At 44.2% G+C, this 24,165-nt stretch overlaps 1 protein-coding gene across 2 annotated transcripts in view; it reads right to left on the reverse strand.

The window, feature by feature from the left end:
• Window positions 1-16,812: 16,812 nt before the first annotated feature.
• LOC135698607 (mucin-5AC) overlaps window positions 16,813-24,165 on the reverse strand; it is a 438,207-nt gene continuing 430,854 nt past the window's right edge. The window contains exon 10 of one of the 2 annotated variants that reach the window (XM_065218651.1): window positions 16,813-17,492. In XM_065218651.1, the coding sequence (XP_065074723.1) occupies window positions 17,336-17,492 (157 nt within the window). In that variant the 3' untranslated portion in view covers window positions 16,813-17,335. The remainder of the gene's footprint in view (window positions 17,493-24,165) is intronic. The other variant, XM_065218652.1, reaches the window with a different exon arrangement.

A 24,165-nucleotide genomic window follows, 5' to 3' on the forward strand; every position in this document is an offset into this window, starting at 1 on the left:
AACCATTAGCGCGGTTGGATAAGTTACCAATCCAACATTTTACGCTACCGTTCTTTAACATTTGAGGCTTTGTTCCATTTGGTGAATTTTCTCTTAAATTTGACACGAAAATAAATTAAAATGTTCGAAAATCCCTCTGTTATTGATCGTCCGATTTTCGAGAAGGTGTTTGTCAAAGTTGATTCCTGGTCTGCCAGAAATAAGTCTAGTACAAAAGCAGGTTTATTTGAAAATTTTCCATCTGTCAAATTTAATTGGAACACAGCCTGAATGACCTCTATTTGTTTGACATTAGACGTTTAAGGTGATTCCAAGGTAGAGTCCACAAATGGCCGCCACGTAGGCTATACGTGCTCTTCCACTTCGAATTTTCATTAACACAAATCTCGGCAATTAATGCCCCATTTCATATGAAATTGTTACTTCATGTATGCTGTAGTACAGCAAACGTGGAGTAACAGTTGCATTGTAGAAGCTGTTATTTGAGCACTTCAAGTTTCGAAGTGGAAGCGAGAATAAGGATCTCACAGCGAAACACCTGAACCATCATAGTAATCTAATAGCGAATTCGTTTATTATTATTCAGTTTCAACCTGGATCGGGTATCAAGATTGGGTCTGACAAATGTCAGTTTGATCGTTTGTTTTTAAAGTCTAGTTCAGGTTGAGGTTTACACTGACAAAAAGTTCAATTTCGCACTTGGTTGGAACTGGTTCCAGCCCAATATAAACGAATTCGCTATAAGAGGAAGAGGAGACAATAGGGGGACTTTTATGAACCAGCGTCTGATTGCACGGATAGAAATCTCCTTAAACCTTTTGGCAAATTTATATTGCTGATTATTCATAAAACGTATAAGCCTCTTAGATAGCAATCTGTTGACTAGTGTAACTTAAGAATTTGCTCAGCCGTGTTTTTACCCTATATTTGCTACTCTTAAATAAACGTGCATCATTCAGTCCTATCAAACGAACAAAAACAAACGCGTGTTTTTCTTTTCGCTCTGCAAATTCCCATAGGTTATGGGCCCCAGCAAGCGGAAAAATTTATTGCGCAGTTACGTTTTTGTTATAAGTTTTTCGCGAGTTTCGAATTCGAGTTTTGTCCGCGAGTTCCAAGTTTTGGAATGTCGACAGGCGGAGGAAACGGCGGTGGCAACGGTGGAGGCACATCCGGGAGCCAGGTAGAAGGAAGAACAGGTGCAGTAGGAGGCAGTATTTCGCTGCCAGCAGTGGACAGGTTGCGTGGCTCGACGTGGGCGTTTGTCACCAAGATGCTGATGATCCGGGAAGGCACATGGGACGCAGTTACACGGCAAGAGCAGGATCCGGAGGACGCAGTTTCATTGCGAGGATTGGCGACGATATGCCTCAGCATAGAACCAATTAATTACAGCCTGGTGCAGAGTGCCAAAACGGCGAAGCAAGCATGGAAGAACCTACAGGATGCTTTTCGGGATGACGGAATGACGCGACGAATAGGATTGCTGCGGAAGTTGACAGGTTTTCGATTGACGGAGTGCTCGTCGGTGGAGGAATATGTGAATGAGCTCATGACGACCAGCCACAAGTTGACGGAGGTTGGTTTTGCGGTCGATGATACTTGGCTGGCGTGTCTGCTGTTGATGGGCTTGCCAGAGTCATACGAGCCGATGATTATGGGCTTGGAAGCATCGGGAACGCGTATTACAGCGGATGCAGTGAAAGCGAAAATCCTCCAGGACGTGAAAATCGGCGGCAGCAAGGAAGAGGCTTTCTACAGCAAGAAAAAGGCGGCTGGTAGCAAGAAGAAGACTGACAAATCGAAAATCCAGTGCTACAGGTGCAAGCAATTTGGTCACTTTGCTTCGGAGTGTCAGCAGAAAGGACCGAATGAACCGAAGGACAAGAAGGAGAAATCCGGTAAAAGGAACGCAGCGATGACCACCTTTGAGAACCCGAGGAAAAGTGAATCGGACTGGTTCTTTGATTCAGGAGCTACATCGCACATGTGCAGTAGTAAGGCGTTTTTGCTGAACGTGCAGGAAACGTCACAGCGCGTGAGTGTAGCCAACGACGCTGAACTGTCCGTAGTTGCTACCGGGAGTGTGGAGCTAGAGGCAGACATTGGAGAAGAGTCCTGCGACTTGACGATGTCCGATGTATTGTGCGTTCCGGATATAGCGATCAACCTTCTTTCGGTCAGCAGGATGTGCAGTAAGGGCTACAGCGTTCAGTTCACGAAGGAAACGTGCGAGGTGCGGTCCAATAGCGGCAAGTTGGTTGCCGTTGGTCAGGAGACAAGTGGTCTGTACAAGCTGTGTTTGACCAACAAGCAAATGTCGTGCGCTGCGAAGTCGAAGGATGACATCATACTGTGGCATCGGAGAATGGGGCATCTAAACGAGCAGAGTTTGATGAAGCTCCGAAGGTTGGCCGATGGGATTGATTTCGGTAACGCCAAGATTCCTGCTTGTGTCACCTGCTTGGAAGGGAAACACTTTCGACAGCCGTTCAACAACGAGGGCACTCGTGCGACCGAGGTGCTGGAGCTGGTCCACTCGGACCTGTGCGGTCCGATGGAGGAGGAATCAATCGGCGGAAGTAAATATTTCCTGTCGTTCATCGACGATGCGAGTCGCAAGTTGGTCGTGTATTTTCTCCAGTCGAAAACAGAGGTACTCGAATGCTTCAAAGAGTACAAAGCATTGATGGAGAATCAGACCGGAAAAAGGATCAAAGGACTTCGAACCGATAATGGCACCGAATATGTGAACACCGGCATGAAACGGTTCCTGCGCAGCTGCGGTATTCGTCACGAAATGACAGTACCGTATAATCCGGAGCATAATGGGCTAGCGGAGCGCATGAACAGGACCGTTGTGGAGAAAGCTCGTTGCTGATGGGCATGGCAGCGCAGTTAGACTTGCAGATTCATCAGATGGATGCAGTCACTGCCTTTTTGCAAGGGGAACTGTCCGATGAAGAGATATTCATGGAGCAACCTGAGGGGTTTGTTCAGAAGGATCCAAGAAAGGTTTGTCGATTAAAAAAGGCTCTGTACGGCCTTAAACAAGCCAGCCGTGTCTGGAACGTGAAGTTGGACACGGATCTGAAGAGAATTGGCTTCAGACGATCCAGTTATGACCCTTGCGTGTATTTGATGTCGGATGGGAAGCGAATCATCATAGTTGCAGTTTACGTGGACGATTTGCTATTGTTCTCGAATGCTCCGGAGTGGATCGATGCAGTTAAAGGTCAACTGTCAGCAAGGTTCCGCATGAAGGATTTGGGCGAGGCCCGCCAAGTGCTTGGAATGCGGATCACCAGGAACGGTGGCACTATCGTGCTGGATCAACAGCGATACATCGAGGAGCTGCTTCAGAAATACAACATGGTGGACTGTAATCCGACATCGACACCGGCCGAAGTGAGCCAGAGGCTCGTAAAAGCAATGAGTCCGAAAACCGAACAGGAGAAAGCAAGGATGCAGAATGTTCCGTACCGTGAGCTAGTGGGTGGACTACTGTTCTTGTCTCAATGCACTCGTCCCGACATAGCGTATGCCGTGAATTCAGTTAGCAGTTTTTGCAGTAATCCGGGTGAAGCCCATTGGACAGCGGCCAAGCGCATTCTACGGTACCTTCAGGGTACCAAATCGTTCAGATTGGTCTTCCAGAAGATGGCGAACCCAGTGCTCGAGGGGTTTAGCGATGCGGACTGGGGAAACGATCCTGACTCGAGGCGCTCGGTCACAGGATATTTGTTCCAGTTTGGAGGCGGATCGGTGTCTTGGAGCAGCCGGAAACAGCCGACTGTTGCGCTTTCTACGACGGAAGCCGAATACATGGCCTTGTCGGCGGCATCACAATAGGCTCTATGGTGGCGTGGCTTCTGTGCGGAGTTGTTGGGCAAGAAGGAACCGATTGTCATTCACTGCGACAACCGTAGTGCGATGTGCCTAGCGGAGAAAAAGATCGGGTACTCGCCGAGAAGTAAGCACATCGACGTGCGACATCATTTTGTCAGAGAGCAGCTGGAGAACCACACTATGCAGTTGAAGTACATCCGTTCTGGTGACCAGAAGGCAGCCGCGCTGACAAAGGCGGTCCCTGGACAATTCAAAGCAGTGTTCGGAATCTCTCAAATTCTTAGTTAAGGGGGAGTGTTGACTAGTGTAACTTAAGAATTTGCTCAGCCGTGTTTTTACCCTATATTTGCTACTCTTAAATAAACGTGCATCATTCAGTCCTATCAAACGAACCAAAACAAACGCGTGTTTTTCTTTTCGCTCTGCAAATTCCCATACAATCGCTATAAAACTTTCTCTTTAATGACCATAAAATAAAAATAAATCAAGTGTAACTATTCAAATCGACGTATCTGATTTTGTAAACACTCAACACTAACAACACCAGCTACTAGGGGAATGATTCCCTTGCCTGATGATGGTGTTTGTTTGCGTGGGTAAGTTAGCAGTTAAGACAAATCGTCGATTGAAGTGATTGTTTACAAAAGCAGAAACGTCGATCTGAATAGTTACGCTTGAAATAGTAAGTATCATTGCAATGCAACTATATTTGATCCTGGGAGAGTGCACAGACCCAGAAGTGGAACTAGCCTAAGTTTCAACTCCTGGTCTTGAGGTACTGGCAAGGGTTCCAAGATCTCTTTTGTCTCGCAGGTACCAGCGTTTAAGCGAAGACAACTGTTCTATATTACTTTGATGTGTCCCTCGTTTGAAGAACAATCTACTACTACTTTTATGTTATACACTCTCGACACACACACACACACACTTACCTATCATTCTCTCGTACGCGATTGTTAAATTAAATCTTGCGCGATACGGTTCGCTACGTGTTATAAGTTTAAATAAAAGTTATTTCTTGATAAAATTCTTATTTTATTTCGAAGAATAGAACATGGTGTCAGAAGCTGACATGTGCTTCTGAAAGTTTTTCCGGCGTCATCGTTGAAATCGCGGAAAATCGTGCGGAAAGTAGTAAATGAAAAAAGATTCGGTTCGTGTCGGGTCGTGCGTCGTAGTAGCGGCCATTTTGAAAAGTGTTTTTGCTGGTCGGAAGTATTCATCGAAATGGACACCGATCAGTTCAGAGAATTCATGCAACGTCAAACCCAGTTGTTACGCGATCTGGTGCAATCCATGAATACAGGAAGAGGAAACGAAGAAGCTCAGCAGCCATGTGCATCCGGAGTACCTGTCCCACTACCTTCACCCTTAACGCTGGAAGGAGACATGGCCGAGAGTTTCGACTTCTTCGAGAACAGCTGGTTGGAGTACGCCAGTACCATTGGCATACAACAGTGGCCAGCTACGGATAATTCAAAGAAAGTCAGTTTTCCATTGTCCGTAATCGGTGAGCCAGCTTGGAAAAAGTGAACAAAAAGTGAACCCGGAGGAGACCTTGAAAGCTATCAAGGCAATCGTCGTGCCGAAACGGAACGTGAATGTCGACCGTTAAGACTTCTTTGGTGCCGTGCAAATGTCAGGAGAATCTACGGATGATTTTTGCTCTCGGTTGATGAAATGCTAGCCAGACTCGCAAAGCTGGGCGACCTGGCCGCGGAACTGACTACATTCAAGCTGGTCACATCAAATAAGTGGCCACATCTACGTTCGAAGCTATTAACCATGTCTGACGTTACCTTGGAGAAGGCTACCGATCTGTGCAGGGCTGAAGAAGTCGCATCAGCAAGAGCAGTGGAACTTGGAGTACCAGTGAAGCAATCGGAAGTGAACAAAATTCGAAAAGTGAAAGGAGAATTCAAAGCTGGATCGTCCAGATGCAAGTTTTGCGGTGACCGACATGAGTTAGTGAAAAGTGCATGTCCAGCTTTCGGCAAGCGGTGTCATCGATGCCACGGCAAGAACCACTTTGAGAAAGTGTGTAAAGCTACTGGAAAATCCAAGAGTCGGAAGTTCAAGCAAGTGAAGGAAGTGCAAGAAGGAAGTTATTCAGAAGGATCAGAATCTAGCTCCGACAGTGATGCGTCGTCACAAGTAGGTGATGTGGAATACGAAATCGGAAAACGTGTACGACAATTCGAGCAGTGGAGGCAGTGTCTTGGCAGAAACACTTCATTCGAGCAGATAAAATGACGTTTACTACCACTCGAACTTTGAAATAAAACATAATTTTGAGATTTTTTCTTCTAGAACCTCGAGAAAAGTAGCCAACATTTGTGCGTTTCATAAAAAAATAGAAATTAGTTGGTCCAGTTTTGTGAAATCGCTGGTAGAAAGTCACGCCAAAACTGCTTGACAAAGTGGTCAATTTTCATCATGCGTTCAATTGAACCGCCCGCAGCATTGTTTTTCTTGTCACACTTTTCATACCGTCACTACGCGTGACGATCAAGTGTGCTATGCGCGCTGCAAACATGTTAGGATCAATCTGATCACTTATAGTACGTTCAGACTACAGAGTTATAACATGTTATAGCGCTATCTTGATGGTGGTTTCTGTGTTGTAATTATTTGACAACCGTTATAACATGTTATAACTCTCCAGTCTGTACAGCGTTTTACAGTTGAGTGTGTGCCTTACCTTACTTTATACACATCTTGAACCATTTTGCTTACTTATAATTTAGAGTATAATAAACACTTCCTATCTATACGTCAAACGTAGTGAACGTGTTTTTCTTTCGCTCCGCTCGTATTCCCCTGGGACGTCCGGTCGAGTGAACGGATTGTTGTTTCGGTCGAGTGAGAGTGTTTTTTCAACGATGGAAGTGGACAGAAAAGTGTACCTTTTCGACGGAAGCAATTTTGCAAATTGGAGCTTCCGGATGGAGGTCCATTTGGAGGAGTTGGGGCTCCTTTCGTGCATCGAACAGGCAGCAGAAGATGTGCCGGAATATCGTGTTCTTGCCGCGGACAGTGCTGAGGTTAAGTTGCAGAAAGAGTTGAGGCTGGCCGAAAGAAGAGTGAGTGATGTGAAGTGCAAATCGGTCCTGATCCGGAATATAGCGGATTCGCAGCTTGAGTACGTCAAGCAGAAGCTATCGCCGGTGGAAATCTGGAAGGCCCTGCAAAATGCATTCGCTCGGAAGGGAATTTCGGGCCAGTTTTTCCTGCTCAAGAAACTGGCGGCAATGAAATACGAAGATGGTGGCTCTTTGGAAGAGCATCTGCTGGTGTTTAAAAAAAAAACAGTGCGCGATTTGCAATCGGCGGGTATAAATTTGGACGAGCGTTTGGTTGTTTTCTGCCTGCTCCAATCGATGCCGCGGTCTTACGGTCAGCTAGTGACGGTTCTCGAGACTCCTTCGGACGATCAGTGTACGCTGGATTTTGTACGTGCTCGGTTGTTGAATGAAAGCATGAAGCGTGCAAACAGTGACGATGTGGAGGTGGAAAGTGAGTCCACCGCTTTCGCCGGGAAATTGTTCGGTCAAAGTGGCAATCGGGAGAAGAGCAAGTTGGAATGTTTTTCGTGCGGGAAACTCGGGCACAAACGGGTGGAGTGTCCGAGCCTGCAAAGAACAAAAAGAATATGCGTAAAGAAAAAGCTCACGTCAGCGAAGCAGAAGTGGCTTTCGTTTGCAGCCTCATGGATTCTGGACTCGGGGGCGTCCGACCACATGGTGGGCACGACGGAATGGTTGCGTGATGTGAAGAAACTGGACAAGCCAGTGATTATAATAGTTGCGTCCGGACAAGTGCTTGAGAGTAAGCACTCTGGGACAGTTGATATGGTATCAAACGTTGGCAAGAAGCAACAGAAGTGCGTTGTGTATGATGTTCTGTACGTCCCGGGACTGCGATACAACTTGTTCTCGATAAGGCGCGTGGGTCTGTTGGGAATGGAGGTTGTATTCGGGAAGAACAGTGCGGTGATAAAGCGAAATGGCGAAGTTGTTTGCGCTGCCAAACGGAAGGACTGTCTGTATGAACTGGACGTGAACGTGAGGAAAGTGAATGGGCAGAAAGCCCTGTTGAGTGAAAAGACTATGAGTGATGAAGAACTGTGGCACAAACGATATGGCCCCATAGGAAGAAGTGGACTGATGAAGTTGGTGAATGGAAATATGGTGAAAGGCTTAGTGATGAAGAAAAGTGGAACGCCGGAGAGCAAGCTGTGTGGGCCGTGCTTCAAAGGAAAGCAGACACGGCAGCCCTTCATCGAGATGTCTTTGCCCAGGAGTGCACGTCCGCTGGAGCTGATTCACTGCGACGTGTGTGGAGGTATGAAGCCCGCTGCTTGGAACGGTAAGCGTTATTATGTTTCTTTCACTGATGACTATACCCATTTTTCGGCGGTGTACATTTTGCACACCAAAGATGAAGTTCACGATGCTTTCGTAACGTTTGCGGCCATGGCAGAGTCGCATTTTGACAGCAGCGTATCCCACCTCAGGTGCGACAATGGCGCCGAATATGTAGGAGAAAAATTTCGTGATTTCTGCCGGCTGAAGGGTATACAGCTTGAGTACACCGTTCCATATACCCCGCAGCAAAACGGCGTAAGCGAGCGGCTCAACCGAACGATTATGGACAAGGCAAGGGCGATGATAGAAGATGCAGGAATGAATAAGAATATGTGGTGCGAGGCGGTTTTGACAGCCGTGTACATCATCAACTGGAGCCCGACAGCAGCATTGCCAAGCGGAAAGACTCCGTACGAGATGTGGTACGGCCACAAACCCGATGTTTCCAAGTTCCGGGTTTTCGGTAGCAAAGCCTACAGTTTTCTACCGAAGGAAAAGCGGCACAAGCTGGAGTCACGCAGTAAGGATTGCTTCTTCGTCGGATATGGCATACACGGTTATCGTCTGTGGGACGGGCGAAAGATATTTATTTCCCGTGACGTTGCTGTTGATGAATCTACGAAGCTGTTGAGTGAAGGAGGGGATAATCCGGTTAAAGAACCGGGTTCCGTGTTGAGTTAGCCGGACCAATGCGGTTGTCGACAGTGGATCCTGAGGTTCCTGCGTATCCTGGACCTATACCGGATGGTGTGAATCCGGAGGTTGCTGAGCAGAATGAAGACGAGGGCCTCGAGGAGGGCCTAGTCGAGCTGTTTGAAGTCAGTGAAGATGAGGAATTCGGTGACTGTGAAGACGACAGTGGGCTGGAAGAGAGAGATCCCCTGGAAATTCGCCGAAGTGAGCGAAAACGCAATCCGCCAATAAGACTGAAGGACTATTCTTGCATCGCTTTCGCTCTCAATGCGGAGAGTTATGTTGACAACCTGCCAACCACAATTGAGGAATTGCGAAAGCGGTTGATTGGCCCGAGTGGAAAGTAGCCGTCGACGAGGAACTCAAATCCTTGGCCGACAACGAGACCTGGCATCTAGTAGATCTCCCAAAAGGTCGCAAGCCAGTGGACTGTAAGTGGGTGTTTCGCCTGAAAACCAACCCAGATGGTTCTGTTCATAAAAGGAAGGCTAGGTTGGTGGCCAAGGGATTCACCCAGCGCTATGGCTATGATTATCACGAAACGTATGCACCTGTGATCAAGATGTCGACGGTGCGGATGATGCTGGCCTTGGCAAACCATCACGACTTCGTAGTTCATCAGATGGATGTTAAGGCAGCATTCCTCAACGGGGTCCTCACCGAGGATATATACATGTGCCAGCCCGAAGGATTTGAGGAGGGGGAGAAAGTGTGCAAGCTCAGCAAATCAATCTATGGGCTGAAGCAGTCTTCCAAGACCTGGAATGATAGATTCGACAAGTTCATGAAGAAGATTGGATTCCGGCGCTGTGTGGAAGATAGCTGTTTGTATGTCCCCGTATACCTTATCTTGTACGTGGATGACGCTCTCATCATGTCAAAGAATTTGCAAGAAGTTGTGGCTGTTAAGCAGTTGCTACTACGAGAGTTTCGCATGGAGGATCTGGGTGAAGCTCAGATGTTTTTGGGTATCCGGATCGAGCGAGATGTCAAGAATGGAGTCATGAAGCTGAGTCAGCCCGGCTATACCGAGGCGATCCTTCAGCGATTCGGTATGGAAGCCTGTAAGCCGGCATCAACACCCATGGAAACCAACTTGCAGCTGCAGAGGTCATCACAGGAGGAAACACTTGAGAAACCATACCGCGAGTTAATAGGTTGCCTTACATACCTAATGGTAACCACGCGTCCTGACATCAGTGCCGCTGTTTCGTACTTCAGCCAGTTTCAGTGCAATCCATCCCAGGAACAGTGGTCCCATGCCAAACGAATTTTAAGATTCCTGAGAGGAACGGCGTAATACGGCTTGGTGTACAAGAGAGAGGAATCTGCAAAACAGATAACTGGTTTTGCCGACGCGAAATGGGCAACCGACCCCAATGACCGCCATTCTGTCTTGGGGTACGTTTTCCAGACGTATGGAGCTACAACATCTTGGAGTTCTTGCAAGCAACGAACTATTGCTCTGTCGTCTACCGAGTCGGAGTGCAGCGCATTGGCCGACTGCATTTGTGAATCGCTGTGGATCTCGAAGTTGTTCAAGGAGTTGGATATATTGGACAAGGAGAACATCGTTATATTCGAAGACAACCAGTCTGCTATCGCGATAGCTGAATCAGAGGCGCCTTCCAAGAAACTGAAGCATACGGACGTTAAGTTGCAGTTTATCAAGGAGTGTGTCCTGAAGCGGAAAGTGGAAATAATGTATTTGCCAAGCAGTGAACAACCGGCAGATATGTTGACGAAAGGTCTGGTTCCTGCAACCTTCAACAAGCATTGTTCTACTTTGGGGATTCAGAAGTGATAAGTTTGAGGATCAATCTGATCACTTACAGTTGAGTGTGTGCCTTACCTTACTTTATACACATCTTGAACCATTTTGCTTACTTATAATTTAGAGTATAATAAACACTTCCTATCTATACGTCAAACGTAGTGAATGTGTTTTTCTTTCGCTCCGCTCGAATCTTCTCAAAACAGACGTCAACAGCAACGTACGGTGGGGTTGAATTCGTGTTTTACGCAACCGTTAATTAACGACGCAGCATGATAAGTTTAGTATGAAATTACGACAAAACTGAACAAGATAGAAAATTGGTGTCAAAGAGAGAATTGTAGATCGCATTGAGAAGACAATTGAAGTTAGACAAAACAATACACTTTATTACGTATTTTTTTGAAATAATAAGGGAAAACCCGTAGAAAAACACAAGTTTTAGACTCGTTTATCCCTAAAATGTGTCTAAATGCAGCTTACTTTAAGTAAAAATGACGCTGTTAAGCAGGAAATTTACCAAGCTGTCCAATAGAGGTAAGAGTTTTGTGTTAAATGACATAGTTTTTGAGTTAGAGCCAATTTATGGCAAGCATAGATTAAAAAAACAGAAAAAGTTCAATAACTCAGTAATTTTTGCGATTTAATCATATGCGTAGAACAATTTTTACTTCAAATATGATCTTCTATCGCTCCTTAAATTATTTGCACTAAGGAACCGAACACCCTGTAGAACGTGATATAGCTGCTATATCCCGAATCGCTCTATATCCAAGAAAAGATTTGGCTGTCAAATATGAACAATCGTCGCCTACCTCGCCTAACTGGTTCCAAACGTAAATAAGCCATAAGAAACCTACGGGGTTTGTTTACGTTTGGAACCAATTTCATACAAGAATGATCAGTAGGCTGATTTGACAGCACGTTCCCCAGTCTATATCACGTGATGATAGTGCGTAATAAGAACAGGGTATTAACTCCATTCCATGTGCTAACTGACGTCTGAGCAATTTTTGCTTTGCACGGCGTGCAGATTAACGGGGTTCAAACTAAAGTGATTACAGATTAAAAACGGTCAGACTACCGGGGTTTCACGGTATATTTTTATTTGTTATAATGAAAGATCCCGGTTCCGACAGGTGGATTAGGATTACAAAATATGTTGAGCCAGGTATCTAAATTTAAGTTGTAAACTGTTCTCCAAGGAGTTGATGTTAACAATTAGGCCTTAATTTTTAATGAAAGCTGGCTAGGGTGAATACATTGAAATGAGTTATTTTTCTATGAACAATATTTAAAAATAATAATAGAAAAGTGACCGATCTTAACAAAGGTACCAATAAAAGCATAATGCAGGGAATGAATAGGGCAAACTAAAGGATTGTTTCGGAACTGTTACTGACCTCACTGCCTACTCATATCTTCCCGAAGTGTTCCCGAATTGGAAAGCAACCGAACAATAGCGAACGAATGAATGCGGAAAGAAAGAAAAAATAACACACAATAAGCCAACAAGCGAAAGTATTTATCCATTGCATTTGTAAGGTATTTATTTTTCATCAACAGAAAAGAGCCTTTTTCACTTTCAGTGAAAATTTGAACAACTTTATCTAAGATATATGTATAATAGCATTTCTGTTTTCGACTTCCCTCGTTTCATCTTTGTCTTCTTTCTGCGGTTAAAAAGTCCCCCATTGTTTTTTACTACGCCCCTGATGATGCACCTTAATCCCGCACACAGGAGGGTGTGTGTGTGTGTGTGCGTGTGTGGGCGTGCCATCGATTCATCGATGCATGAATAAATGAAGGATCATGGTTTGGGGTTGCATTTTTCCCTCTAACTTCTGTTTCCCGGAGAAAATGTTTAGCCTTAAAAATTAAACCGGTTTTGCGGCCGTTCATTCCTCTTTGCTTCATATTCGCTCTCATCGCTCAGCAGCAGCTGTGGGCAAATATACACATTTAAAAACTAACAGTTAAAACATTGAATTAATCTCATTTTGTGACTTGGTTTTGCTTCTGTTTTTTTTTTCGGTTTAAATCAGCATTGCGCAGTTGAATGGATTTCAGAATTTTGCGTCGCACGCGCTTGCTTTGTTTTGGTTTGCTTTGCTCTCGGTTTGACATAAGTATACTTTATATAAATTTAATGCGTGTGTCTGGCTTGAGTGTTTTCTTATTTTTTTTTCTCGGCTCTGGTTTTGCTTTGCTGTGTATAATAATTTATATTTGTTTAATTTACTCACAATCACTTAAGATTAACAATCAAGAAAATACGATTCTTCACCACTTGGCTGTTGTTTTTTTTTGTATTAAACAGTAGTAGTCGTAAGCTCAAAGTGTGGGTGTTTGTGTGTGTGTGTTTGTGTATGAATTTGAGTAATTATTATGGTTAAAACTTATCATAACTTCTAACGATTGTAAACGTTCTGATGGTTACTTAATTACGTAAAAAGATGGGAGGGAAGCGAGGGAAATTAGTTGTTAGACGAAAAGAGTTTTGTGCTTTAAGGTCCGGGTGGAAGTGGGACGCCTTTTCTGTTTCCGATTGCATTTGTTGTTGCTGTTGTTGTTGTTGTTGTTGTTTACATTTGTGTCTTTGACCTTAGCCTAAACAGAAAAACTTAACGTTTGAAAAATCAAAAAAATCAAGTTTTCACAAAACTTGCAACAATATTCAGCTAGGATTTGGCATTATTTTTTTTAATTTTTTTTTAAATATTAAATTGATTGATTGAAAACCAGTTTCAACAAGATTTGAATAAATATATGGTAGGGAAAACAAATACGTCTTAAGGGTAATTCAGGCGAGAGAAAACAAATCGTTGAACCGTCTCAAACGTCAACGTGCAAATGTTAATCGACAATTTAAGTTGTAAAACAGAACAAAGGAAGTTACCCTACGAGCAACATTAATCGATAAATTTTCACTAACTTAAAAACTAATGTCTCTGCAATTCGCTTACACGATTATTCTCACTTAAAGGGTAAAAACAGCTGTTATTTGGCATGTGTCATTTGTTGGTTTTTGTGCTTTGTCGTCGAGTGTATTCGAGTTTCGGTAAGTGTTTTGGTAATCTCACTCTTTCGGTTTCGTTTATTTCACCGCACGGAAAAACAATAGGGAAAGTTTGTTCGCTGTCAAAGTGACAGCGGCTGTCAGTCCGTTGGCGGAAGAGGCGATGGACACACAAGTAAGAGTAAAAGCCGTTGCGAGTGTGTGGGTGGACGCATGCAAGCGAGAAAGTTTCGAGCATGAAGACACATTTTGTTTTACGTTTTTTCCATCCTCCTCGATTTGATTTTCGACAGTTGGATTGTTTTTCTTCTTCTTTTATGTACAAAAATTACAGTTAGAAAATCAAAAAACACGTTTCAGGCTGCGAAGGTTTTCCATAGTTTTCATTTTTGCTGAGTGGTTTACTGTAAGTGTGTTTGTGTGTGTGAGAGTGTTTTGCCTTAAAAGTTCAGGATTGTCATTCAATATTACTTTTCAAGTTTTGCGAATTTTTTGTTTGTTTTGTTTTACTCTGCTGTGAGTGAGTGCTGGGTATAAAACGATGTTCACTTACTTTTACACACGAAGTCGAAGTCACTCTGGCTTGTTGTAGGTCTCTGGCTTCTGACTTGCTCAGTTTGGCATATCATTATTGTTTGTTTGTTTTTTTTTCTAGTAATGGTACACCTGGTACCTTAACGTTAAGGTGCAACTGTACAGTCTTGACTTAACTAGATTTAAATTTTCCATACACATTTCCTTCCGTAGGATTGTTTTTTTTTTTAAGATAAGGTACAACACTTTTCGTAGTTTAATTATTATTTTCTTAATGTGAGTCGTTCTTAAGTTACGGGTAATTGTTTTGCATTGTTTAAAAATTTACCGTTTACTCAAATTTACCACCATCTTTAAATACACTTTTTGCTTCTAGAAAACTGATATGTTTCAACTATTATCTCATTTTCCTCATTGTATTTTTTCAGTTTTTTCTCTTTTTTGATTTCACTTTTTGACTAGTAATACTTATAATTCCGCTTGAGCTTCTCACGTTCACTGAATCGGGGAACTGACTGACTTACTGACTGACTAAGAGAAATAGAGAGAGATGGATAGTGAATGTCTTAACAAAGGGTGGAACCAAGTCGGAATCAACTAATCGTTTTTGATCGTTTCGGTTTTGCACTCACGCGGTGGCCGGTTATTGTTTTGGTTTCAGGTTGCCATGCAACAGCCGACGTCTTCCACTGCGATCAAAATGAGAAATTCGAGCTGTAAAAGAGTACATTCCGGCGTGAAGGTGGTTTGAGTCGTCATCGCGAACTTGCTTTCAGTTTCGTTTTTTTTTCCTTCTACTAAGGTAAGTTTTGATTCGTTTGTTTTGGTTGTCACTCGCGCGCGTTGGTTTTCTGAGTACTTAGATACAAATCACAACACAGAGTATGGCAGAGCGTGGGTTCGCACTTTGACTTTGAGTCGAACGGGTTTTGCCTACTGCGATTACTACAGCTTCTGACTGTCAACTTCGTCTGTCATCTATTTGCCGCAAATGTCAAACCCGACGGCGCTTCCTATGACCATTGTTTTTTTTTTCTGTTTTTCACTCATCGTATGTTTTGGTTTTTATTGTTTGTCATTAGACTAGAGAAGTAGAAAGTAGCACTGAAAAATAGACTAAGTTGAGCATTTTAGGTTTCATCTAGTAGAGTATAGGTTTCCAATTAGCGTTGTCAGATTAGCGGTTCGCGCTTTCACTCTTCGATTCCAAGAAACTAATATCACAATCAATAGAAAAGCTAGAGATTATACATCACTCACAATCGTGTTCTAATCGTGTTTTGGCGCTTCGTTCGTGTCATTTAATATATATAGAGAGAGATAAACAATAGTGGCTACATCTGTCAAAATATATTTTGTTGTTGTTGTTGTTGTTGCTTCCGATGACACGCACAGTAGTAAGAGACAGATCTAATCGATTTGAGTGAGCGAGTTATTGCCATGTTGAGTTCCGTTCCGAACCGGAACGCGTCTATTTTGAGCTGATCTGTTTACGTTTCCGCGCGTATTGTTTACAATATAATAAAAGCACTGAAATTAAATGACCATAAATAGAAACGTCATTCGATTTCCTTCCTCAGCTGAGCGGATTGAGTTTCGTTCGTTTCGACCGTGTCACAGAATCATAACTGGTTTTCGTCAATAAATATATAATAAATACCACATTTTTTTTTCTTCCAGCATCGTCCATATCGGCCTACGGCTACGCTCAATGACTTCTGCGTATGTATTTCTGTCGGTGTGTGTGTGAGTTCATTTCTTAGCATAATAATAATATATAGAATTAGGGACATCGATCAACACTTAATTTCTAGGTACAACCATGTTTTACTTCACCTCCTCTTTGCAACTTCTTCGTTTACTTTCATCTGCATCTGTGTGTGTGTGTGTTTGTGAAAGATTGAGTTAGGATTAATCTTCTTGTGTTCCTATTCTAAATAGAGTGAGAGAGAGAGTTTCACAGGTGTTCACTATTATGACTCAATATCGAAAGAACGGTTTGTCTACTCTCCGGAAACAGCTCTGACAGTGCGTTTCCCGCTCTCGTCGTTTCACTATAATACTGGAAAGATTAAAAGTCATCTAGTGGTTTTTGTTGTTGTTGCTGCTGTTGTCTGGTAATGGTAGAATTCGAAAAACTTCCGTTTATGTCTACTTTCAAATAGCTAGAGAAAGAGAGATAGAGATTGATAGATAGATTGTGAGAAACAGGATGATGAATAGATTAACAAAGTTGGCCTTGCTTTTGCTTCGCGTGACAAACTGCTGGGCGGCAGGGGGTGGGGGTCTTCATCTGACAGTTAAAAAACGCGTTTTTTCTTCGTCTTCTTTGCGAAAAGGCCACGCCCACGTTTGTTCTGTTTTCCGTTATTTTTTTATTTTTTTTGATTTTCACCCTCTTTGTTAAAATAGTTTGTTTTTTTTTTAGTTGATCAAAGAATACAAGATACCTTTTTCATCTATAATAACAATTTGCTCTTGTTTTCGTTCTTGTCTCGCCTATATGTACAAAGATTACTTACTAGTTTCATTTTAAAGTGTAGAAAGTTCAACAACAAAAAGTTTACAAAAACAGTTTTCTCTTTTATGCTTATCCTATCTGCTAGAGCCCTTACACTTTCAAGTAGATATTAGTTTCAATGTATAATTATCTGCATTAAGATAAAATTGGAAGTTCTTACTTCAATGTATGCGTGTGTGTATGTGTGTGTCGGTGTTTGTATATATTCATGGATAATTTGACATTTGGTGGGGGCAAACCTCCCGGCGAAGGATGTAGCCCCCGTGTGTGTGTGTGTGTATGAATGTAATTAGTTTCTGTTTCTTTTCTGTGGGTTCTTTGACGTATTTATTTGCATTTGTTTGTTTGTTTTAACAACCTCCGTTTCAGTGATTTGCTCAGGTTTGTTTTGTTTTTGTTTTTTTTTTAATGATCGTATTTAACTCTCCGTTTAATGATTACTAATTTCGAGGTGGCTTTCGGTTTGTGTTTGTTTTTTTGTAAACATACTGATTGAAGATTGTCTCTGAAAAATGTCTTTTCTATCGCTTTGTTTTTGAGTTTGACAGCCATGTGAAAGCTGTCAACTTGGCTTTTGTTTACGTTGAGCATGATTGCTGCTGCTGTTGTTGTTGTTGTTGTTGTTGTTGCAACTGTTGCTGGTGGAGCTGCAGCTGGTGTTGCAACTGATCGCTGGCATCCTGCGGCCGGTGCGATTTCATGTGGGCGCTGCGGCTTTTTACCTTATTAAATACCCTGAAAATGGATTCGTCGATAATTTGATGGATTGACGGAAGAAGAGAAGCAGATACGGATTAATCAATAAATGAATAGTTTACGCTGGAGGTGATTCGGTTGTGGTGAGATTTTTGCTGAAGAGTATTAACATAGAGGTAACTCTAAGACCAGAAGGTCCCGAAGAAACGTGATCAACTTTTTGGCTCAGCTCTGGTACTATCTTCGGTCCCAAGCTAATCGATGCACCCCTCGAAACATAGGAAAATCCACGAACCCCTCATTTTATCTGTCAAACTCTTATAGCGAATCAAAACAAAACATAGTGTAGTACTAGAATTGCGACTAGAATGAGGTACGTTAATCGATTTGCTTGGGACCAAGAGGCTAGTCAAGTAGTAAGCCAATTTAAAATCGATAGTTTCGTATTGATTGTTGATAATACTGAGGAGCAACATCTGCATTGAACCCACTGTGTCCATGCTGCTCCCATCAAATGTGACGCCCATGCGGTGGCGTAGAAGCGAGAAGAAAACGAATGACATTTGCATATGCGTTTGTCAATCATTCCCATTTACCGTTACTTGAATTCTCGTTTCCCAATAGGATATGGGCCCCGAATTCGCGTGTTTTGGGAAGTATCAGTGATTTAGTGCAGATTTCACGAGTGAAAATTGAGCGGGAATCGAAAAATTGTCCGTATTCAGATGATTGATGGCACGAACTTCCCATCCTCGAAGTTCTGCATGTTGATCATGCTGGAGGAGCGTGATTTGAAGGATTGTGTGGAACTGGATGTTGAGGAAGTGGAGGCGCTGACTATCAAGGAGGAACGCAGAGAAGCCGTCAAGAAACAAAATGAGAGAGAGAAGCGGAAAAGTGGCAGAAGAAAAATCGCCGGTGTAAATAGTTCCTCATTTCCCGAATTTATGATAGCCAATTGGAGTATGTGTAGAACTCTAGATAGAGCTGGAATAAGGGCGAATGTCGCAAGTGTAAACAAACTGAGGTTAATACGTCACGTTATACTACTATTAAAATGCTACAAAACGATACTAAAAATGTTTGGACAAATAATAAAAAAACGCAAAAAACATAAGGGCGAAACCAACTTTTTTTTTATTACAAATTGAGTTGGCTCTTACGGCCGCTTCCTCCCATATGTTGGGAATGTCAATTTCCTATCCCTTATACCACAAACCCCATCGGGCAACCCCTCGACAATGAGCTGTCATTAGACACCGGAAGTAAACAATAGTTTTTCATTCTTGACCTGTACCTAGCAAAGAAAACACGTTTCATTAAAATCTTGTTCGTTTAATTAAATACGTTTTCCGTTTTCTCTTAATCCGATTCCGTTACCACTGCCCGAATTCCCAATAGGTTATGGGCCCAGTGGATTCGCGAGTGTCGGGATCGAAGTGTTTTTGAATCGTCGTGTCCGGTCAAGTAGAAATGGAGAGAGAAGGCGAAATCGCGCGTGTGCCGCAATTCGACGGAAGCAACTATCCCTCCTGGAAGTTCCGTATGCAGGTGGTGCTGGAGGAAGTTGACGAATACGTCGTCAAGCAGGAGGACACGAATGCCGTGAAGGAGGTGAAGGAGAGAGCAGCGGAAAAACGACGGAAGAAGGACCGTCGCTGCAAGTCCCTCCTGATTTCGCGGATTCACGATAGCCAACTCGAGTACATTCAGGACAAGCCGACCCCGCGAGCGATTTGGCTGGCGCTGCAGCGGATTTTCGAGCGCAAACGCATCGCGAGTCGCTTGCATCTGACGAAGAAGTTGTTGTCGTTGCGACACGAAGGTGGTTCTCTTCAAGAACATTTTCTTGTGTTTGACCGTGTTGTACGTGACTACAAGGCAACGGGCGCCGTGCTGGAAGATATTGACATCGTTTGTCATTTGCTGCTGACGCTCGGGTCAGAGTACGCGACGGTAGTGACGGCACTGGAAACAATGCCAGAAGAAAATCTGTCCCTTGATTTTGTGCGGTGCCGATTACTGGACGAAGAAATCAAGCGGAAGAGTGCCAGTGTTGACATGTCGGTTCCCCGAAGTGACGATGCCGCTTTCGCCGGTTCGAGCACCGGAAAGCCTCGCGCAAAGCAACAACAACAAAAGAAGTGGAAGTGTTTCGGCTGCCACAAAGAAGGCCATAAAATTTCCGACTGCCCTGAGAAGAAAAACAGTGCGCATTACGGAAAGGGTGAAGATGGTGTGTGTTTCATGAGTGGATCGTCTGGATCTCCACCCACGCAGCAAGTCAGCTGGATCATCGATTCAGGATCGTCCGAACACTTGACAAACGACCGGAGTTTGTTCGAGAGTTTGTCCCCGATGGCAGAGCCGATGCAGATTGCTGTCGCGAAGGAGGGCGAGTGCATCACCGCGAAGCACAGCGGCGAGGTGAAACTGACATCCATCATCAACAGTAAGTCCATTCCAATTACCCTTAAGAACGTTTTGTACATTCCGGAGGCAAGAGTTAATTTGCTCTCCGTGCGGAAGATGGAAACCGCAGGGTTGAAGATTGTGTTCGCTGACGGGAAAGTATGCGTCGAGAAAAGTTCGAGAGTAATCGCGGTCGGTTCACGGCGCGGAAAACTGTACGAGATGAACTTTCGCCGAGAAAGTGAGATTGCAGAAAAGTCGTCGTATTTTTGCGGTCGGATTCCGAAACATCTCGAACTTTGGCACCGTCGGTACGGGCATCTGAGTGCGAAGAACTTATCAGTGCTTGCTCGTAACGATATGGTCGTCGGATTGGACTTTGGAACCGCGAAAAAGACTGACGTCGGAACCGTGTGTGAGTCGTGCATCGCCGGTAAGCAGACTCGAGAACCGTTCTCCGCGCGCGTGGGCAAACAGTCCAAAAGAGTTTTGGAACTGGTTCACTCGGACGTCTGTGGAACAGTGACGCCGGTGGGCATACACGGAGAGAAATATTTCGTCTCGTTCATAGACGACTGGAACGGCGCTGGTGGTGTAGTGGTAAGCGTGATTACCTCTCACCCCAGCAGGCCTGGGTTCAATCCCAGTCGGCGTCGCCGGGATGTTCTGAGGCATAACATCTCTGAAGTAAAGCCGTTGGTCCCCGGTTCGTGAGTTGATGGGTCGATAGGTAGGGTCCAGGTGTGGGAGCTGCCTTCCTGGCACGTCGGTAGCATTGGTGCTCAGCACGGAAAACAAGATCGACGGAAAAAACAAACCAGAGGAAAAAAAAAAATAGACGACTGGAGCCGGTTCACTGTTGTGTTTTTGATACGTTCGAAGGACCAAGTCGCCGAAAAGTTCCGGGAATACGAGGCGATCGCGAGTGCTAAGTTTGGCAGGGGCATCTCTCGGTTCCGTTGCGATAACGGAGGGGAGTATAAGAGCCGCGCGTTCACTGATTTTTGTAAGGAGAAGGGAATTGTGATTGAGTGGACGGTACCCTACACGCCCGAACAGAACGGCACGAGTGAACGTATGAACAGAACGTTGGTCGAGTAAACGCGTTCGATGCTCGAGGACAGTGGTGTTGACAAAAGGCTGTGGGGTACGGCAATCCAAACCGCGGCGTTTCTGGCTAACCGTAGCCCTGCCAATGCTATTGACTCGAAAAAGACTCCGTTTGAGATTTGGAATGGGGAAAAGCCAAATGTGAAGAGGCTTCGTGTGTTCGGTGCGGATGTGTACGTTCACATTCCGAAAGAGTTCCGGAAGAAACTCGACGCGAAATCGTGGCGCGGTACGTTCGTCGGGTATACTGCCAACGGTTACTGGATTTGGGATTCTGTGCGGAAGGAAATCGTTTCGGCTCGTGACGTGATATTCGTAGAAGAAAAAAATCATGGCGTTCAGCAAGTGAATGAAGATCCTGGAAGCGATCAGTTCGGGATTCTACCCGGGCAAACCGAAGATGCAGACGACGAAAGTGTACGAAGTGATCAGGAGGAAGATCCTGAATCCGAGGACGAGGAAGAGGTATTCGGTAGCGCAGGTGAGGAGTCCGATACGGAAGTCGAGCAGTCCGATCCAGAAGCTGTGAACGAAAATTTGGCCGATGAGGAGCGAAGACCGCGGAGGAAGCGAAATGCTCCAGGGTGGCATGAAGACTACCAGTTCAACTACACTGGTTTCGCTTTGAATGCCGCCAGTTTCGTCGATAATCTACCTTGTTCGTTGGCTGAGATGAAGATGCGAGAGGATTGGCCGCAGTGGGAGCAAGCTGTTCGTGAAGAAATGGACTCCCTTATCAAGAATAACACCTGGACATTGATGAAGCTGCCGAAGGGGAGAAAGCCGATTTCCTGTAAGTGGGTGTTTAAGGTTAAGAGATCTGACAATGGTCAGCCGGACCGTTGTAAGGCTCGACTAGTGGCGCGTGGCTTTCCGCAAAGGCACGGATTCGACTATTCGGAGACGTATTCTCCGGTAGCCAAACTAGATACGATCCGAGCGTTTTTGGCGGTAGCGAACCAGGAGAGATGGCACGTCCACCAAATGGATGTGCGGACCGCGTTCTTAAACGGAAAGATCACCGAGGAAATCTATATGACCCCACCAGAGGGATACAAGCAGAGGGATGGCTTGGTATGTCGCCTCAACCGTGCCCTGTATGGGTTAGAGCAGTCATCGAGAGTGACTAACAAAATGACTCGGGATCAAAACGCCAAACTAAATTAACTGTGAAAGGTTCGAAAGCTACGGAATAGAAACGGCTCGTAAACTAGTCGATCTATATCCATGGTACTATCTTCCCGTGTCTGTTCATAAAGTGTTCATACACGGGGCGAAAGTGATTTCTTCATTTCTAATACCCATTGGGCAACTGTCTGAAGAGGCCCAGGAAAGCAGAAACAACGATACCAAGCAATACAGAATCTACCACACGAGAAAGTTTTCCAGAGAAGCTACGAATACAGATCTTCTTCACCGTCTTCTGGAATCCTCCGATCCGTTAATTTCCAACATGAAGGAACTACCGAAAAACACAAGTGACGTGTGCTCCGGGGATGCTTTGCAACTTTTGGCCATCAAAGATGACAACGGCGAGAACAGGAAACTGCAAGCGCTCTTTGAGATTCGTATAATTTGAACGTAATGAACATTAAACATGAATGATTTTGGTATTGTTTATTGACAAAATCGAAAAATATTTAAAGTAAAGGGCGAACACGAAATTATTGCGACACATTCAACAGGGCATAACTTTTTTACCATTGGGTAAAAATCAACCAAATTTTGCACACTTTCTCATTGATGTGTATTGTGTACATGCTGTCAAACTCGAAGTCGTGTTTTTCGATTCAACGAAAATGGAGTAGAACCAACGCGAGTTGAGAGAACAAATTCTTTCCAAACACCTGGAATTTCCTGACCTGTTGCACCGGCAGTTGGGAAAAATGTTGAACATTCACCATTCAACCGTCTCCAGAGTGTTGAAGCGGTTCCAGGAGCGGTTGACGTTGGACCACGGCAAAGGAGCTGGAAGAAAACCGGGACCGGAGAACAAAAAGACGGAGGGAAAGGTGAAGCGGATGATTAAAGCAAATCCCAACGTCTCAAGCCGTGATTTGGCTAAAAAGATCGGCATGTCGCAGAGCTACGTCTAGAATGCAAAGAAGAGAGCTGGACTACATACATACAAGGTACAGAACTTCCCAAACCACGATGAGCGGCAACAATCGACGGCTAAAACTCGGGAACGGAAGCTCTACGAGAAGATGCTGACAAAATATGGCTGCTGTGTGATGGACGACGAAACGTATATAAAAGCCGATTTTAAGCAAATTCCGGGGTTGGAGTTTTTCACCGGCAAGAGCAAGTTCGATGTGGACGACAATTTTAAGAAGAAGAAAATGTCGAAGTTCGCCTCCAAATATCTCATTTGGCAGGTCATCTGCTCTTGCGGACTGAGGAGTGAGCCTTTCGTGACAAAGGGCACAGTAAATGGCGAGATCTACAAATCTGAGTGCCTCGAGAAGCGCCTTTTGCCGTTCTTGCAGCAGCACGACGAAGCTCCGCTATTTTGGCCAGATTTGGCATCATGCCACTATTCTAAAAGTGTCCTGGAGTGGTATGAGGCCAATTCTGTCCATTTTGTTCCAAAGGACATGAATCCGCCAAACTGTCCGGAGCTGCGCCCGGTGGAGCAGTACTGGGCAATAATGAAGCGGGAACTTCGGAAGAGCAAGAAGACAGTCAAAGACGAGAAGGACATGTTAAGAAAATGGAAAAAAAAAAACTGAGAAACTGGTACCGGATGACACTGTAAAGACTTTGATGGAGGGCATCAAGCGAAAATGCGTTCAATTTTACACTCAAGGCTCCATCGATTAACTTTTCTTTTGATTTTTGAAGTAAATATATGTATAAAACTACCCTAAAATTTTGGTTTGATTCATAACATTATAAGAAAATTGGCATGACATTTTCGGTGTCGCAATAATTTCGTGTTCGCCCTTTACATAAGCGATTCAGTCAAGGGTCGTTTGGGGGTGGTCTGGTTTTGATCCCGAGTCATTTTGTTAGTCATTAGAAATAACCCAGGTTGCTTGGTTATCCATTTGTATGCCTCTTTTCACACCTACTCGATAGCAGTCCCGTGGTTTCACAAAATCGTCATTTCAAATTCTGAAAAGTGACAAGTTTTAATGCAAGTATTTTGTAGAGTCGGTGTATAATGAGTCACGCCAAGAGTGAAGCC

Source organism: Ochlerotatus camptorhynchus, unplaced genomic scaffold, assembly GCF_037179485.1.
Source record: "Ochlerotatus camptorhynchus isolate MF236.1 unplaced genomic scaffold, CSIRO-AGI_Acam_v1.1 ptg000091l, whole genome shotgun sequence".
Taxonomy (NCBI): domain Eukaryota; kingdom Metazoa; phylum Arthropoda; class Insecta; order Diptera; family Culicidae; genus Ochlerotatus; species Ochlerotatus camptorhynchus.